The following is a 19,359-nucleotide window of genomic DNA, read 5'->3' as shown; positions in this document are numbered from 1 at the left end:
ACTGTACAACAGCAGACCTCCCCTTTGACCCTTTAGGCTTTATGACTGGACATTGATTTACTCCCTCTGTGTTTTCTGGATGAATGATCAGATCAGGGCAAAGGCTCTTATCTCACTTACAGTGTGAAATGGAGTGTATCCAAAAATGTGATTCTGTATGGCGGATGCACCCGTGCCTACACACAACACGTGCACACACACAAACACACACACACACACACACACGCACACACACAGGTACAGTATGCAAGTGCAGACGCAGGGTGACATGGCACAATCAGACACAGTTTACTGTGCGTGAAATGAACAGAACAGACATATGCTCCTCCCCTGCACTGGGTGTAGTGTGTTTTACTTTGCTCGAGGCTAACAAAAGAGATCTTGTCTCTTGTGTAGGACCACTTTTTTTTCCACATAAACAGGGTATGTCATGAGTGTATTACAAAATGAAACAGCTGAATAAAATTTGTGCCACTGGTCGGGGTCGGGACCTACTCAAGCGGTTGAGGGGGTTTCAAGATGCTACATAGAAATTTATATTTTCCATTTTTATCAGATTTTTATCTTTCATTTGTGAATTTCTGAATAATTTTGTCTCTTCAGGAAAAAAAAAAGTTTTTACGTACAAGAATCTGTGAAAGAGAAAGTTGAACTGATCACAATGGATCACAATCTGTAGATGAGGGGTTGCAATCAGACATCAAATATGTTTCCATCTGTATTTTAATGTGTATTTTAATGAGTGCATTAAAAACTTGAAATGTGGAAATGTAGGGAAAAAAGTCAAAATATTGCAAAAAAAAAAATTGTTCATTTGTGTGTAGACCTAAAAAAAAAAAAAAAAAAAGGAGCTTTTAATGGAGCTCTAGCTTTGGTTGAAGCATTCATAAGGCCAGGCACACATATGTGTGTACTGTAGCTGGCACCATATGCCAATGTGTGTACATATGCATGCATGCATTCACAGTTAAAAGCGCAGATCCCACACATCAGCCAAGTGTCCCAAGTGTATGTGTGTGTGGGTATGTAGTGCCTGCAGTGCATGACCTTTAACCTGAGGAGATGTCAAATATTCATGTCTTTCCTGCTCCAGGCTACTTGCTTCCTGAAGCCCTGTAGGTGCCTGTCTTGCCCTCTAGGGCAAGGTCCTTTATTATAAATGCACGAGTGGAGGTCACAGACAACGAATCAGAATGCAGTTTTGCCAGCAGGGACCCTGAGGGTCTGCTTTAATGATAACTCAATGATAGTTGGAGGCCAAGAGAAAAAAAAAACATGTCCTGTTTAAAAGAGGAGAGGGACAGTTTGGGATGGTGTAGAGCAGCGGTCCCCAAACTTTTTTCAGTGGGGGCCACATCAACTTTCCTTTCTGAGATGGGGGGCCGTGGTTAGTCTATAACAGGAAATGATATGGGCCAGGGTGACAACCAGTATTATTGTGGAGATTACAATGATAATTTGTTGTAGCTGCCCTTTGTTTGGCTTTGGCACCACCTGTTGATTTGCAAAAAAAAGTAATAGAAAGTCTTCACATGTGTTTATTTGAAGTACCACAGATACTCCATTTATTTTATAGAAAATAACAACACAAACTGATGGTAATGCCGGGGGGGGGTGACGGCGGGCCGCCGGGCGGCTAGCTCTGCTTGCTGGGCGCAATGTCTGTGCCGGGGGGGGCGCCGGCGGGCCGCTGGGCCGCTGGGCCGCCATGGGTCATCTCTCATATGCTGAGGTGGCACAGTGAGATTAAAGGATTTAAAAACATTCTCTTGCAACATCTTGATGACAAAATAGGTATTGATTTATATTGTATCTGTATTGTGATCATGTTTTCAGTTGTATTATTAATGATTAGGATCCTCTCCTTTACTCCAAAACTCAAATGCCAAGTAACTGAACATTTTGTTAGTTTAGGAGAAGACCACACAATTATTTTTCCTGTTTTTTAATTAGAAAAAAAGCTGAAAATAACGCATTAAATTTTCCGGTCATAAATCAAAGGAGGTAATTTGGCACACAAGTAATTCAGCATCAACTCCTTGTTCTTATTTCAATGATTTAGATGATGCATATGGTCTCTGCCAAGAATTAAATGTAATTTGTGAAGGGTATGAATCATTTGAAGGGTGTGATCTTATGTCCCAGCGAGGCCTGCAGTCATTTGTATTACATAAAGTTGCAGACTTGCCAGGTGCATTGAGGAAACTATTTTACACTTATCTCATTCTTCATCTGCAAAACCCCCTATATATCTTTCAGCCTCTCCCCCTGATATTGAGATGAATGTGTAAAATAAAGAACAAACAATGAGCAGTTTGAGTCAGAGCTGGCTTAGAGCGACATAAGCAAATAGAGGAAACTGATTGTCAGAGATGTTTTACTGTGATAATGCCAAAGGGAACGGCTGCTATCCTCTAAAGGTTAATACAAAATTCTAAATTACATAATGAAAACTACAAATTTTCCGATTTTCGATAACATATCTGATTTCCCTTCTTTTGTGTTTGCTTCGTGCAATCATTCAGCATTAACAGGGCTTCACCTGCTGCAATCCTTCTTTGACTCAAATCACCAGTGAACACCATACACTCTCTGTCACAGCTGCCAGAAATGAAACAGCTGGATGAGTGATTACCAGGCTCACCCTCTTTTTCTTCCTTTTGTTCCTGGACTGATCGGGCTCCTACATCTCTGCTTGGCGTTTGGCCGCTCCTCAGTTGGAGAACTGAGGGTCCTGGCCAGTGAGGAGACAGTACAGGTTGCTGCGTTCTGACAGGTATCTATAGATGCCATTGACTTTAAATTAAAGCAGAGTGTGAGGTGATCAATCATAAGAGCGCGCTACGGACACAGCTGCAGTGTGATGCATGGGCTTCCCTCCCCTGGCTTTCACAACAGTACACTGCGATCAGAGCTAAATTACCCCGGCGACCTGCACTCCTCCTGCTCTCCCCTGCTGTCCTCCCTCTCTGAACACTGCTAAACCCTCCCATTTTACACTCCATGGAGAAACACTTTTTTTATTGCCTGACTACACCCCTCACACAATAACTTCCAAAATGTTGCAGTTTTTACTCTGCAGTATGACAGAGCTAGAAGTGCACTATATGTCGACGTGGAAGTTTATTTCTCGGCTCAAGTCAGGCACATCCCCTACACCAGTATGTTCGTGTTACATTTTCCTTCATGTTCAGATTGAAAAGGCTGTCACTGTTTGTGACACAGGCCTCATTCAAGCTGTGGACACACTGCTATGCTTGTGCATGTCACTTTTATCCCAGCAGAGCGGAGGTTACACAGCTCCCTCTTTGAAGGCTGCTGATGAGTGTGATTCAAGCACCATACTGATGGTTGTTGGACATTTATCATGTCAGATCACACATTTACTTAACATTACCACTAAGCGCTTATAACACACTGTACTAACAGAGCAAATGTTGTTAGACTGATGTTTTGCCGTTTTGGCAGTCACTTATTTCCCTTATTATACTGTCACTGATTACACTGGTGTAAATCATGCAGAGATAGTCTACAACAATACGAGTCTTTTGTTGTCTCCTTTTTCTTTTTGGCAAAGTTACATTATTGTCATGTGGAAATATGAGCAGGAACTGCTTTGAAAAAAACTCCTTGTTATGTTTTCAAGGATGTTTGTGATTTGAGCCTGTGTCTTTCTTTAATTGTAGGAGCTTCCAAATTGAAATTATCCTCCTCACTGCTCTTATTTACTCGCTTACTGTTTGTCTTTTGGGCTTTACTTTACAGTAACGTGCTCTCGCTGTGAATTCAATACTCCATATTGAGACATGTATAAGTCAATGTAATTAAAGTTGATCACCAATCGGTTTTGTTACAAAATCTGGACATTTAAGTGGGATTATATTGCTCTTCACAGGTTTGATCAGGCGTGTTTTAAGCAGGTTTAAACAGAATATGGGTTTTAATTGTTCCCAGTAGTGGACTCCACTATATTTCAGAGGGAAATATTGTATCTTTTACTCTTTACTGTACTTAATTGCTGGTTGCTGTGATTCTACATACAAAACGTGATTAATAAGAAAAAAATACAGTTACACAAAGTAGTTGAAATTAGTTTGACCTCCCTGTGTGTGTGTGTGTGTGTGTGTATATATGTATATATATACACACACACACATATATATATATATATATATATATATATATATGTGTGTGTGTGTACGTGTACACACTGTATATTTATACAAATTCGTATCCAATTCTGCATAATGAGTACTTTTAGTTTAGATACTACTGCTTTTATGTAAAGGATCAGAGAACTTCTTCCATCATCGTTTGATCCAATGGGCTAAACTCATGCACTTTGATGAGAGTGCACTGATGTAAATAATACAACAGAGAGAAAAAAATAATGACAGCTAAAGATAAAAATGTTGCAGAACAGCCGTGACAATAGAGAAGCTGTGGGGTGCTGACTGTAAAAGTCCTATTTATTTTTTGCCAGAGACAATGTTTTGTGATGATTGTTAGTCAAGGTTAAGGTTTTAACAGTTTATCTGCATTACATAGAAACACACAGAAACAACACAGTCTCTCCGCTTCTCATTATTTCTTTCTCTGACGCTTTATTTTCCTCCTTTCTCTCCCTCAGAATGTCAGTGTTTTCGCTGTATATCTTCTTCTCTTCTTTCCCATCATGTCACTTACATGGTGCGGCCGCCCCAACTGAACTTTCTTTATTTTTGTAGTCTGACCTTCAGTATTTGCTCAGTATCAACATCGTGATGACTGGACTGTCATAATTATATAATTATTGAATAAATACAGAAAGAAATGATTAAAAACCAAATGTATTTTTTGTATTCAATCTTATCCCCTCATTATGGAAAATCAGCTCATTTGATAAATTTTCATGTTGCCACTGAAAGTCTTTATGTGCTTCAAAGTTTTTCAACTCAGGAGCACAAGTGCCCCTGCCGCTGAAAAAAATCCTAGACGAAACACTGAATCTTTACACAAGACAAGGTAACATTGCTCAATTTCATGGTCTAATGATCCTCTCGTTGCATGAGGTATCATAACTGGCACACAACATGTCCAGTCAGTTATGGGAAGAGGGAAAAAACTTTATTTCAATTAGTTTCTTGTACTAACTGGTGTGGAAGACCGTCCACTCCAAACTGCTACCTGAGGGAAAAAAAAAAAAAAAAAGCTACTAAAGCTACTCCAAAACAAGAGGCTCGTTGTGCTACACACACAAACGTAAATGTAAGATTGTCAGATCTCAGAGCTGCAAATCCATTTTTATCAGTGTGACACACAACGTACTGGACAGCTGCCACTTGAAGACACTTAAAAGAAAGAAAACCCTCACCCTGGTATTAGCAAACATCCTCACTAGAAGGGGTTCCTCTTGTGTCACTGTCTCTCTCACATACACACACACACACACACACACACACACACACACACACTTCACTTGAAAAAATCATGAAAGGATTCATAATCAGAACTGGTGAACTGCAGAAAAGGCTAATGAGCCTATGCACTGTTGTAATGCACCAGCACCATCTTCACCATTTCTCAGCCTTAAAAATGATTAACTGTGTCCTCACATTATGTGTAGACTACAGACTACAGGCTAACATGCTTGCCTGCTTCCATTTACTGCATCTTGAGAAGTGCAGTTCCCTGAATCCTGACGTCAAGCGAGGCTGGAAGAACTATGAGATCCTTTGTTCCTTCCTTCTCCGGTTTGTGTCAGATGCGATGAACCAAGAGCAGGAGGGTGTAACCGAAACAGCGCAGACTGTTGTCGTTCCCTTTGGAGTTATTGTTTTTTTTTTTTTTGTTAACATCTCATGGGTGCACTTCTTTCAACCGCTGGGAAACTTCCACTTTGGCGTTTCAAACGCAGCTCAAATCGATTCTTTCCTTTTCAGTAGTAGAACGTTCCTGCTGTTGCTATAAAAGTTGAATGACGACAGAAGCCAGACACGAGAACCCTGTTTAGGTTCTCTCCTGAATGGAAGCATTTTCACGTGGAAGGAGCATGTAATTCAGGTTTGAACGGCTGGAGTCATGTGTCCGTCATGAACTAAAACAGGCAGACACTGTTCATTTGATAGGACAAAATATTATTTCTCCTGCCCCATAAAAGCCCCCCTCTGTACTGTTTGACCTTTCTGCTGATTTAGCATGTCCTTGTGGACAGTGTGCTTCGCTCTAAGACAGAGACATATATTGCCTCAGCAGACGTTCATTTGCTCTCCAAACCATTCATTCAACGAGAAGAAATTACATTTTCCGATCATCTGCGGCAAGATGATGGAAGTACATGGGGGCAAGAGGATGTGTGGAGACACACAGTCGGCTCAGAGAAGAGCCTACAAACATGCCATCAAAGTGAATTTTATTGAAATAGTAGTTTCAAAGCACAATCAGGGACTTTTGACCCTTGTGTGCTTTGTTTTCGGTGCTTCAGCCACTTGAGGAGCTTGGTCTTGGCTGTTTGTTTGTCATATGCGTTGAGTTTCCTATTTTCCTGGAAGCACAAAGCTGCTGCATTAATTACAGCTTTAATTGGGCAATATACAAGTATACTAAGTTAAAAATATCTTAAATGTGCAACACATCTCTGCAGGGACAATATGTCCTCCTAGGAACATTATGTTGTAAACAAAGAAAAAAGAAACATTTAGATTGAAAAAAAGAACATAATTTCCCCTTATTGGCTATATCTGGGACAGCTAGGATTCTGAAAGTGTATTTGTTGCTGTTCAACACTTAGAACAAGTAAACGTCCTACCTTTGGGGATCACTCTCTAATTCTTTTGGGAATCACTTCATCATTCTGTCATCTCGTCATTGGCTGTTTGCCCATTTTATTCAATTTTTCATCTGCACCCATGATACAACTGTGCTATGATTAAACCAGTTTTATTGCAAATGACGATCCAATTTATTGGCTTAAAAGTCATTTGGGAGTCATCACCGAAAACTTCATTTAGCACATTGACAAAAAAAAAAAACGAAGGATGTATAATCAACTGAAAATCGGAGACAGCTGTCGGACGATCGCAATCCACCTGGGTTTATTGGCAAGTGCACTAAGGACAAAGAGAGTGAAGTACAACCTAATGCCGCGATAATCATTTCATAGGCGTCCTGCCTATGAAAGCAAGACAGGTGCTATTAATATAAAATGGAATAAATGGCCTTGGAAGGCTTCACGGGGATTGGAAGCCGTCATCCACTCCCCTGCTCACAGGAGTCAGACACACACAACCTGCGTAATTGCCACATATAATTGCCACATTTCAAGGTTGCAATTATATTTCTATAGCAGTCATTATACAATCCCACCTTTAGCACGCACATTCAAATGCACTGATACACACAGTACATGCACACATGCACATGAACAGTAACTTTCCATCTTGCTTTTAACACACACACTCACACACACACACCTGTGTTTCCGGATAAATGCCACATTATTGCGATGTACAGCAGAGGGCCATGCTATATAAAGGTTGCTGATGGAATTGTGGTTTAATGCCGTTATATCTCTTGAAGTACCCGCATGTACATATACAGACTAAATGCATTCAAGCACTTGAGCATAACTCTGATATTAACTGTCTTTTACTGTTTACGCTGTTACTGTAACTTCACCTGCAAACTGCTGTAAACGCCGTCACCGCGTCTCTGATGTCCTTATGCAGTGTTGAATAGTAGACAGTTAGCTGAGGCTGAACTACCCTCCACTAGAATGTGTTTACACATTATCAGGTGAGTAAAATGTTATAGGCTAAACACTGATGTAATTAAATCATTGTGGACTAAATGTTGACCAGAACACCGGTCTATAGCATTGTGCGCTGTCCTTGGTGCTGACGGGATTTTAATGTGATCAGAACATTTCTGCTCTACTGTGTATAGTGTCCATGCTTTTATTCCTAGTGTATCAAATCTACAGGATGATTTCCTTGAGCTGGCAGTAATATTTTGCTTATGTGTTGTTTGTTAAAATGTCATTCTTGTGGGAATTTTTTGCTTTTTTCTTAACCAACTTGAATGGCACAACATGGGTTTTGTCTATTATTTAATTTCATCAGAAAAGTACAGTATATTAGAGAATCTAGAGAGATTCCTGTCCCCCTTCCTCTATAAATGCAACAACGGTATGTTATTCATTTGTTTAACTGGCAAGTCACAGGCAGCATATTTGTTTTCCACCAAAATCTTGCAGTACAGTATCCATTTGTAGAGTGTCTACAGCTGGGATGCCAGGGTGAAATTGGTCAGGGGGCCAGATTTTTTTCAAGTGAGACCTCAGCGTGCCGAATTACACTTTCGAACTGAAAAGACCAAACACTGACTCAACATCACTGTTTGAAATTATTCATTAAAGCCTACACATCAAAAAGAAATTGCATTGGCACCACAATAGCCTCACAATGAGGCCTACAATTACATAGAAGCCTAAAGCAAGTTACAGTACCCTCTGAAAACGTAACATTGTCCTATCCATGCTAGGGCTGTCAAAATTGCTCAAAAATGACGTTTGAATATTCCCTCTAAAAAACACATATATTCAAACTATTTGAATATCTATTTGCGCATTATTCAATGACGCGCATCACATCTATACCAGGACAAACTAATACAATGAGACATAACTACTGTATAGGTAGGCAAGTTTATTTAAGTTTAAACATATTTGACAACATATTACCCACATAAAAATAACATGAACTAATGGCCAAGACCGCAGAGCTCACTCTAGCTCTCACACTTGCTTGCTCGCACTCTCTCTCTCTCTCTCGCCCGCCCCCTCACGCTCTCTGTGCATACTAGTTTAAATGAACAACAACAATAAACAAATGCTGAGTGCTGATCAAAAGTTTTGTGCAAGCAATTTAAGCTTAGGGATGGGCGATGTCTCCTTCACTGGTAGGTTATATTGTCCGCGCGCGAGGGGAGGAGGGGGGCTCACTGCGCTGTTTGTCTCCCGCAAAGTCACACCAGGCAGCTCCGCAGGATTAATAAAGTATGTAACCTATTTTATTCGTTCATAACACATTTTTACCTAACGAAATTATCTGATTTAATTCACATTTTTGGCGTTTTGTCTTTCTAAAACAACTTTACCCACTTGCAAAGCAGACAAAAAATGCTCTCCCATATCAACCAACGGGCCGGATGTGATGTTCAATCGGGCCAGGTCCGGCCCGCGGGCCGTAACCATGGCATCCCTGGTCTACAGTATTATTTAACTTTTTTATGGGTAGGTCCAGGCACTCACAGTAGTTTGTTTGGGTTAGGGAAAGACTGTCGTCCGGTTAAATACGGAAAAGTCACAGTGACTTCAGACGTTACGTGTTGATTTAAGTTCACACCCAGAAAGACTCTGGGTGTGAACCCCACTCGGGATATTATCACATTGCTAACAGTAACAAACAGCTATCTAACTGTTGAAATATACCTCATATACTGGATGTCAGTTCTGTTAATTGTTTACCTGACTTCATGTGTCAGACTGTTTTGTAATCAAGATATCAGTCAGCCTGCTTATTAACTGTGGCTTAACGTACTGTTGAGAGCTGCGTCTGATGCGTGACATCATAACCTGCTCGGCTCTGCTCATTTGTTGCAGTGGATGAAGCGATCTCTTTTGCGGCAGTTGTAACGTGTCTGTGTCTTTATCCCGCTGTGATGCATGTAGCTTAGTTCGGAGCTGAAATGATCTGCAGGATGAGAGATCAGTAACTCCCTGTGAATAAACCTGCCAATCTCTCAGGGCACTGACTATTGTCTTGCTCGCTCTCTCTCTCACTCGCTCTCTCTGGTCAACCCAGTTGCTTCAGTCACCGCTTTGATTCGTGTGTTTCACTGTTTCCTCTCCGTGATTACTGTCCCTCTCACTCTTCCTTGCTCCCGAGTCTCATTGTTCTCATCTCTATTTGTCTCGTCTTATCTCCTCCCCTCATCCTTTTTCTCCCTTAACTGTTTCCCTCTTTTTCTCATTCTCCACGCCTTCTCTCTCTCTCTCTCTCTCTCTTTATCTTAACCCCTCCATCTCCTCCGCTGCCCCGTTCTCATCAGACACACACAGAGAGTGATGCACAAACACCATCCCTCACATCTCCAATGAGTACCTTGTTATCATCTTGTCCCCACAGCGGCTTTCTGTCTGGCTCCGTCTCAGCTTGGATTCCATCACTAATGGGACCGCATCATTTTCGACAGCTGCAATTCCTCAGCGCTGACAAACAGAGATGTGGTGCAGCTCTGAGAACACATCTCAGAGGGATTGTACACTAATGCTTCAGTCTGATTTACACATTTACAAAGGCCTTTTTAAAACATCATTTCTCTTTGACACAGACATGCTGGTGTTGTATATGGAAAGCGCCTCATGGCCTGTAAAGACAACGTATACTTATTTCAATCTGTAGTCAGAATCTCTTCACATTTCCCTCATCTCGCTATCTTCTGAAATGTCCTTTTTTTTTTTTTTTGTATTTAAAGTAATGCCAGCCACTATCTCAGTTTCAGGGAACACAATGCATGAAATATTTATGAGATTTGAGAACGCAGTGACAACAGACAGTAACTTGTCAACGTGCTATTCTAGGTTCAGACATCTTAGAGGTTCATATATATGGCTCCTCAGGCTCCTCAGATCTGCAGAAGAGAAGCTGAGTCAAACTTCATGAAAGCTTCAACAATAGCACATTACTTTGGTGCCTTCGATCCCGCAGCCCGCTAATCGTTTCTACTGGGTCCTGCAGGGCAACAACAAAGACTTCCAGAATTTGTATGCCAATCTGTTATTTCTTTTGATTGCGTCCTTAACTAAATTTACTTGTTTTTTTGCAAGCGCTGCTTTCATCTCACTCAAAAGGGGGCACTTAACAGCTGACTTGCTTGTGACCCAGGACAGGCTTTGAAAGCAGACACACACCGCAGACTTCAAAATCAAATGATCCACGCAAACAACTATCTCTTTTGTTTTAAAAAAAAAAAAAATCCTCTTTGTTTCTTTTTAATTATGTTCGGGAGAATGTTGATGTATGTTTTTTTTATTTAGCTTAGTTCACAGTTTTCCCAGTGTGCCTGAAAACAATACTCACACGCACATATGTACAAGAGTTCTCATCAGTCCCTTTTACCATAGTGGCCGTAAAGAGATCGATTTCTAATGTGATTTTATAGCTTGTAAGAATAAGAGATTTTCATTCTGTGTAAAAATATATTCAGCTTAACCTAATAGAAGTCTTCAGCAGCTTGAGTGCGATAAAATCAAGTTTAGGGTATTTTTCAACGTTAGTCTTTTAGTACATAACTTCCCTTTTTTATGTCTTTCTTTGCTGAGCTGCAAAAGGGAAAGTAACAAAAACAGGGAAATTTGTTCTCAAAGACTGTAGCTTCTCATTCTTTATTCACAGGCTTTTAGCAGAGTCAGTGGAGTTTGTTGTCTGTAAGCCCATAGGTTTCCACAACCTGAAAGAATAAATGAGTGTCATGGTTACATTAATATAAGAACCAGTATTGATGGGACACTGCGCCTTATTATATTGTATGACACATTAAGAAAAAAAAAAAAAAGATGAATTAGCTATTTGCAGTTCCTGTCTGAAACATAACCAATCTTGTACAGACAACTGATGCTGAAATTCGTTGATACTTTGAGGCGAGTTCCAGAGTCATGAAGAGCGTCTTTCTCTATGATTTCTAAACTGATTTATGGACATGTATTTGCAATAAACAGTGATAAGGATATCCTCAGTAAATATGAATCTTAAAATATGTGCATTATGTCTCTGTGTTCAGATTTGACTGAGAGATGACTCTGAGAAGGAGTTCCATTTTTTTTATGCATATTTTTTGGGTACAAAAAAATTGATTTGACATGACTGGACTGCTAAAGCCTCACATTAGCTTCAGATTTACTTAAGAATGCACTTGAACACAGGAAAAGGATTTTGTGGATTTTGTCCCTCATCTTCTACATTAAAGTAGCACTTAGAAGAATATGTATCATAACAAGTATGGAGAACAATGTTTACAGACGGCACAAACTCTTTCATCACACGTATGAGTATTGTTTTAAGACGGGCTCGGAAAAAAGGTGAACCCATCCTTTAAATGTAACTAACTCTCAGATAGAGGCATAAGGGTCTTTTTGTCCTAAGAAGGTTAACAGCTAGAAAAATTTTGAAACCTTCTCCAAGGTTGGATTGACTGAGATGGCAGCACCACTCTGAGAGAACATTTTAATTTCCTATTGGTGGGTATTAGGCGGCTCACGCAGTGAACTGAGGAGAGCTGTGTGTTGAAGCTTATCGTGTTTGAAGAGAGGCAGGTACACTGATCTGTGTTAATAACGTGGTGGTAAGAGCTGCTCAGCCAGCCAGCAGTTATGGCCTGCCAGCGTATTACCAGTGACATCACAGATCAGACTGCATTTGGCTCTGCTCGGCCGGCTCTCATTAGAACAGACATCCTACAGGAGCCCTGTGCCGGTCATATACACACTGCCCTTTAAAGGACGGTCAAAGAGCAGCTGTAAGAGCATTACAGACAATGCTTTAAAGCTGTTATCAAATAACGCCCGGTAATACTAAATGTAAGGTAATACACTGCAGATCAGGCTTCTATTTAATATATTTTTTATTTTATCAGGCTTCAGTAAGACCAAAACCAAGGGAGGAATACATGCGAGCAATCAAAGGAAAGATGAAATATTCCATATGATGTGTTTGTTTGCGTCATCTTCACAGTTCAGAGAGATGACTCTCATTAGACTCCAGTTTGATTGAACGTTCGGTGATTCTTAGCCACAGTGTATTTGAATGGTGGCATGTTTGTGCTTCAGTTACGGGATCTCGGGCTCAGTGCTAATTTTATTTTAATCAGGATTTGGAGAAATACTTAAATTTATATCTGGCCGAAAAGTCTCTCTGAGCTTCTTGGAGCACGAACAGAGCCAGAGCGTTAAATATTTCAATAAACAAGTAGATTTTAAATATTTCATGGGCAGAACGATTGATATGAACTGAAACTACTTTATGAAACATTAAAGGCCCTGTGTCCATCTGAACTATACAGATTCACTGCCTTTCTCAGAGCACTGCTTGTGCCATGGCCTCTTTAGCTGTATTTAAGCCAGAGCACTGGAGAAATGCATCCAATGCTGTCATGATTGTTAGTGCATTCATACATCATGCGAGGAGGAAAATTTGCTTAATAGGAATCTGTTCTCTCTCTCCGAGGCATTCTTCCCTTATCTGCCCCTGAAACTCCCCCTCTACTCCTTTCTCACCCAACACTGCTCTCTCTCTGACTGGGGTGAATACAGAAGAATAACACTGCACAGCATTTCAAAGGGTGAAAAAAAAAAAAAAAAAACACACACACACACACACACACACATCCAAGAGTATGGGTTGTGGCCAAGTAAAATAAAATAAAAATATTTTCTCTGCAGGGTTAGGGAGTAGTAGCAGAGGGGTTTATCTCATGTCCTACCACATCTATGCCTCTCCGCAGAGACGCAGCCCTGCAAAGTTTGGCTCGCTTAATATACTGCAGTACTGATTCACTCTGATAAAACACTGTACTCTTCAGTAGTGTACAAATCCCAAACTTAATTACTATGAGCCGAAATGGAAATGAACTCAATTATGAAAATATTGACGCATATTTGCCCTTCAGACATTTTTGTATCTAATTAAATTCTTTTTTTTTTGTCTTCGCCAATACTTCCTAACTTTGTTTTCGTACTGTAATAATAGATTCAGCAAAACAGTTTGATTTTCAACAGGATTTTACTGCATACATACAAAGTTGTTCTGTTTAACCAAGATAAATGGAAGGTTTTGTAATGATCTGAATCATACAGGAGGTTCGTTGAGGGCATCTTTCCTGATTCCGTAGAAACGAGAAGGGTTATTTGAGTATTCTCTGAATTTGCTGAATCCAATGAGCGGAAAAAATATTTCAAGAAATAGAATCAGGCAGGAACAGACTATAAAGTACAACTCCAGACTGAGTGAATCAACACTTAACAGCATATCCCAGTTATTTTGTATTGCACATCTATGAAGTTGCGAACTTGCAGGAGACAGATAAATCAAGAATAGTCAAAGCTGATGTTGCAGACTTGGAGATATCCTCCCTCGCTTGTTGTGCTTAATATTTGTAAGCTTCCAGTAATGGATCTTGATAGTGTCTTCGCTTAGATCCTTCCTGTATGATAAATACTGCCGTCTATCAAACTTTACCCCCAGTTTGAAATGCAGAATTTCTGTCATGAATTTGAAGTCTCCAAAATTGTAACACGACTTTGTGAAATCCACACAATGCCCCTATAAACGTCCATCTTGCTATGTCAACAGAACCCAAAAACAATACATGTACTTCACTGTAAATGACAAGAGACACATAAGATTGATGAATCTCAAGCTTTTATAATCATACCGTCACATTAATGTGACAAGTGCGAGAGGGGAAACTGAATACTGCAGCAATTCTCTATCCGAAGTAACTCCAGCACTTGTAGAGCCTGTTGATCCTGAGAATGTCGATTTTGGACAGGCCATCTCTCTGGCCGACCGAAGCAGAGGGGTCATGGATGGGAGTTATGGTTTCGGCTCCAAACTTTCCAAAGGCAGTTCTACAGGTTTGGACAATAGCAATAAGACAAAGACATGTTCAGAAATGTGTTTCCAGAATAGAATTAGATTCAACACAGACTTATTTGTTTTAGTGTAACGTTTCTGTTCGACCCTACCTTCCATAGTGCATTACAGAGGAGTAGTCGTATGGAGTGTTGAGATTATCTGTGTCCTTCTTTTGGAAGTTGTAGACAAAATCTATTGACAAAAAAAACAAAGACAAATAAATAGCTAATAGACTGAGACAAAGATCGATCTGAATCGGTCAGTCGTAAAGTGAGTTTCTTACATTTATTGATGTTTTCCCAGTTGATTTTGACATACATGTCGCGGTCGCTGCGAGTGTGTTCGTGGTAGAAACCTAGTGCGTGCAGCAGCTCATGCTGGATGATGCCGTGGCGTATGCAGCCGAACCTCTGCAGTGACACCACCTGCTTGTCTCCAATACGACCCAGTAAAGAGGAACAGCTAATGGCAGAGAGAGAGAGAGAGAGACAGGGGCCATTAATATGCAACATGCAACATTTAATTAATAAAGTAATATAATTTATATTACCAGCAACCCTTTGTGTACATTGGTAAATAATTAGCTTTCTGATTATGTTTGTGGAGGTTTTTTTTTTTTTTTTTTTTTTGCTGTTAGCATATCCGAGAGCTTAGTTGTGGCTGTCAGTTACAGATGCATGATTCTGACAATGAGGGAGGATGGATTAGAAAAGCACTTCTTTGCCTTAGTTAAAAGCATGATCCTGCAGGATGCATGTTGCAGCTTTAACCTGTGTGCAGGATCGTGCCCCTGAGCACAGACATGTGGACTCCCCACCTCCCCCCGTATAGGAACAAGACTGAAAGAGATGCAAAGTGATCAAAAAATGACACGGCTGCATTGTTTGTAGTAACTTTGCATTCATGTCTTTGCGGTTGTTTTGCATGTCTTTGTAGTTGTTGTGCATCTCTATATGGTTTGTGTCTCTTTGTGGTTGTTTGGCATCTTTATGTGGTTGTTTTGTGTCTCTCTTTGTGGTTTTCTTACGTCTTTTTTTTTTTTTTAGCTGTTTTGCATCTTTTTAGTCATTATAGGCTCTTTACACTGGCACTGCTTCGCTAAATACTAGAGCAAACTACACTCTTTACTCTGCTTATGTTACTGTACAGTATTCAAATGTAATGTTGCCGTAGCTTCAGTGCAGTGTGCTGTTGTGATGTGAAGATGTAAAAAGGAAAAAAAAAATCAACAGTAACAAATGTTGGATGGGATTCAGTTTTCAGATTGTCAATATTGAAAGACTCTGATCATGATCAGAAGCAAAAAAAAAAAACTCTCAATCAGGAAGTCCCTCCTTATAACCGAGCTCTGTTACTTCTCATCAAGGAACGTTAACAGTCAGTCGTGATAACAGAGGCTCTTGCTCAGGGGCCTCCTCGATGCCTTGGGCTCTTGGGCCTGCGCCTGTTAGGCTACGCTCAGTCATCCATCCGTGCAAGTGTGTAGCATCAGATGGGTGTGTCTGCATCGAGGCAGCTCAGAAACATTGTGCTGAGGAAGTTGTCGATCACAGGAGGGCACCCCAGCCTTTAAAATACATTCAACTGCCTGGAACACTGTGTGTCGTCCAGTGTGCAAATCCTGATCCATCCAGCGTAGAGACGGATAGGTTGAAATCAAATGAAGTAATGGTACTTAAGCCATGTCGTGCACAATGCACTCGACATGGCATGTCTCTTGACAAATGCATATATCTTCAGTGTCCCACTTTTATATATATGATGTTATTGGTGTATGTACTCTACATATACTTCCTCCCTTCACATGCGAGGGTGTTTTAGTTATTTACTTACCCATATCTTGGTTCAATGCTTAAGTACGCCCTCTGAGCCGCACGTGGAATGAAGCGAATGCAGGTTTTTGATTCAAAGTCCCTCAAGGCTGCTAAAATCTGACTCCTCTCAGAGTTGTCTACAGTTGCGGATAAAATGATAAAAATCAGTAATATCATCCATTCACTAGGTGAGAGAGACATGTTAAGATACCCAATCCTGTTTCACGAATGTATTACCTTAAAAATTGAAACCCACCATATTTTTCACTTAAGATGAAAGGGATTTCCACGTTCCCATTAGCAGATTTTGACCACAGGCAGGTATATGCTTTATTAAAGCACTTCATAGCATTCCTGGTTTTTGGAATCAACACGTCTCCTTCCAGCAGAAAATCTTTAGATCCTATTAAAATGAAAGAAAATATGTGCTTTCATCCATTTGTCAGAAACTTTGGTAAAATCAAACAATAAATTATTTTAGTTCTCAAAAAAAAAACAACCCATTCCTTTATTGAATTTAGAAAATCTGCATTAATATAGTGAGAAGCTAATGTTCCCCTCGCCGTCCTTGTAATATCATGATTGAATACTCACCATTGTTCATTCTCAGAATGGTTGTGGTAATGTCCTCCATAGCGGAGCCATCCACTGAGATCTCTAATGAATGGAAGAAAAGCAGATGTCAGACAACTCTATGTTGACTATGATAAACGGCGCGAAGCGTGATAGATATGGTTTGTTAGACAGAGCTCCAAACTTACCATCATCAGCACCATGATCCTGTGGGGAAAAAAAAACAGAAAACATAAACCTCTGTACTTCATTCTACAGTCTTTAAAGTCAGTTTAATGTAATGAAGTGGGCAGAGACAGACACCCATACAGTGCATAGAAACTGTTCAGCACTATGTTTAGTGAGTTGTTTCTTACATTTCCTTGCTGAGCGTTGCAGAAGCCCAGAAGCAGGAGAAGAAGAGACCTAGTTGTTTTAAAGTCCATTTTTATCTGAAGGTGATGACGTGAGTCTTCACTCGCCTCACCCAGGACTGATGCTGAAGCCCAGTCCGGGCCGAGTTTATATGCAGGATGTCGAGGTGTGTCTGTGTACAGAGATTAGCGGTAGGGGTTCAATGGGCTCTGTCTTAGACACACAGCTGATGGGAGTGCCCTGCCCACCATGGCTCACTGTTTCCACACAGGGATAATCTCATTCTGGGGGGATTACAGTGACCACAGGCTGCTGTCAGATCGCTTAGCATCACATTTCAGACAGCCTTTTTACCCGGCAGGAGGTCTGTGCATGAGATCTGGCGCCGTCCCAAAGTTTTATCCCCAAAATAACAGATATAACATTTGAAACAAATAATGCCATGTTCACATTAAATATTTGCAGGCACTGAGGTGAATTCATAGGATTTAGACGCTTCTCTAACCCAGTAGCATCATACAAAGATTACTATCGTTGTACTAAACAATAGATAACAATAGACCAACAATTGATCTGCAACTATTTTGATAAGTGATTGAGTTTTTTGATAAGTTTCAAGCAAACATGCCTTATATTTACTTATTTACTTAAGTCACTGTGGGCTCTGACATTATATACAGCAAAGGTTGTTTGATTATTTCAGAAATCAATCGGTTAATTGAAAATGGAAACATTATAGCTGTAGCCCTAATGGAACATGGTACATTTTTGAGTAAGATAAGTAGAACAATTACAGAAACAACCATTTCATTTGACGAAAAACGTGCACTGAAAACTTTGTAGCGAGCCTTAATAAAATGAACAAAAGCATTGATGAAAATAATAATAACAATAATTCTAAGAAGAACAATGATGCAGGACTGTAGGAAAAGGCATTGTTGGAGCAGAGAAAAAGGAGGAGAGACAAATAACCAAAAACAAAAAAAACGAAACAAACTGCCTCCTGATAAACATCTTCTGTAGTTGTTGGAACACTGTGAAGACACACTTATTTGTCGGCTCTGTTTTCTTTTTTTACCCAAAAGTCGTGTTCACACCATATTTAATATCAGCATTTCTTAAATTAATTGCAAGAATTTACATGTAAAAAAAACAACAACAACAAAAAAAACTTTATTTTGAAGTAAAAATCAAGATTATTATTTGATTTCTGTTTGCTGAGGGAGCTGCTCCACCACTCTGAGCATCTCTTTGGTTCAATACTGCTGTGCTGCCTCTCCCTACACTGCTGTATTTTTCCTCCAGCCAGAAAATATTACTTTGTGATGCCAAAAAGAAACTTCTATCGCTATTGGTATCAGAACTAACTTGCTGTTTGATCCAAGTATGAGCACTTAAAAGCTTGATCACTAACAACTCCAGTGGCGCTGATACCATCAGCTCATCTCGGGAGTCGTGCGAGTCCTCGAGTCTATGCGCATGAGATACCACGTAATGTATATAAACGTTATAGTTTCACACCCAGATAAAACGGCGGTTTTCTTCGCCTCTCTAATCCAGTCGCCTACACTGGAATTTGTGCTGCGAAGCCACCGGCAGCTACTGTTATAGAGCAGAGAAGAAGAATTGATTTCTGGTAAATAGCGTAACGTTAGCCGTTGGCTGAAGTCACTAATAGGCGGTCAGTGAGTGAGACACACACACTGTGAGATGAGATGAGACATAAGTGGGAGCACATATGACAGCTCGCAGTAATAGGCTACGACAGTTTTTAAATTCTTTTTCTACATGTCGTCGAGTATGAAAAGACCCAAAACGAACACTGTTAACGGACTGCTGGATTGCTACAAGCAAATCATTTACAACATTTGTATAGAAATGATTCTGTCCCAAGCTTCTTGATCCATGTAAGCGGTTGATCACTGTAACTGCTATCACTATAAGTG

At 40.2% G+C, this 19,359-nt stretch overlaps 2 protein-coding genes across 3 annotated transcripts in view; one reads left to right on the top strand and one right to left on the bottom strand.

The window, feature by feature from the left end:
• The window catches only part of mdga2 (MAM domain containing glycosylphosphatidylinositol anchor 2), a 163,903-nt gene that overhangs the window by 22,527 nt on the left and 122,017 nt on the right, over positions 1–19,359 (top strand). The window lies entirely within an intron of this gene.
• On the bottom strand, positions 14,524–17,484 carry LOC111235837 (low choriolytic enzyme-like). Of its 2 annotated transcripts, none has more exons than XM_022764406.1 (8): positions 17,416–17,484; positions 17,248–17,266; positions 17,081–17,143; positions 16,743–16,889; positions 16,506–16,623; positions 14,956–15,134; positions 14,783–14,864; positions 14,524–14,665 (listed from the first exon to the last, which is right to left on the bottom strand). In XM_022764406.1, the coding sequence occupies exons 1-8, from the start codon at positions 17,482–17,484 to the stop codon at positions 14,524–14,526; spliced, it is 819 nt and encodes a 272-aa protein (XP_022620127.1). The 2 variants fall into 2 exon arrangements, with proteins under 2 accessions (XP_022620127.1, XP_022620135.1); XM_022764414.1 differs by having other exon boundaries at positions 17,081–17,134.

Source organism: Seriola dumerili, unplaced genomic scaffold (genome assembly GCF_002260705.1).
Source record: "Seriola dumerili isolate Sdu_G_001 unplaced genomic scaffold, Sdu_1.0 BDQW01000025.1, whole genome shotgun sequence".
Lineage (NCBI taxonomy): Eukaryota > Metazoa > Chordata > Actinopteri > Carangiformes > Carangidae > Seriola > Seriola dumerili.
This window is presented reverse-complemented; position numbering and strand designations above follow the sequence as displayed.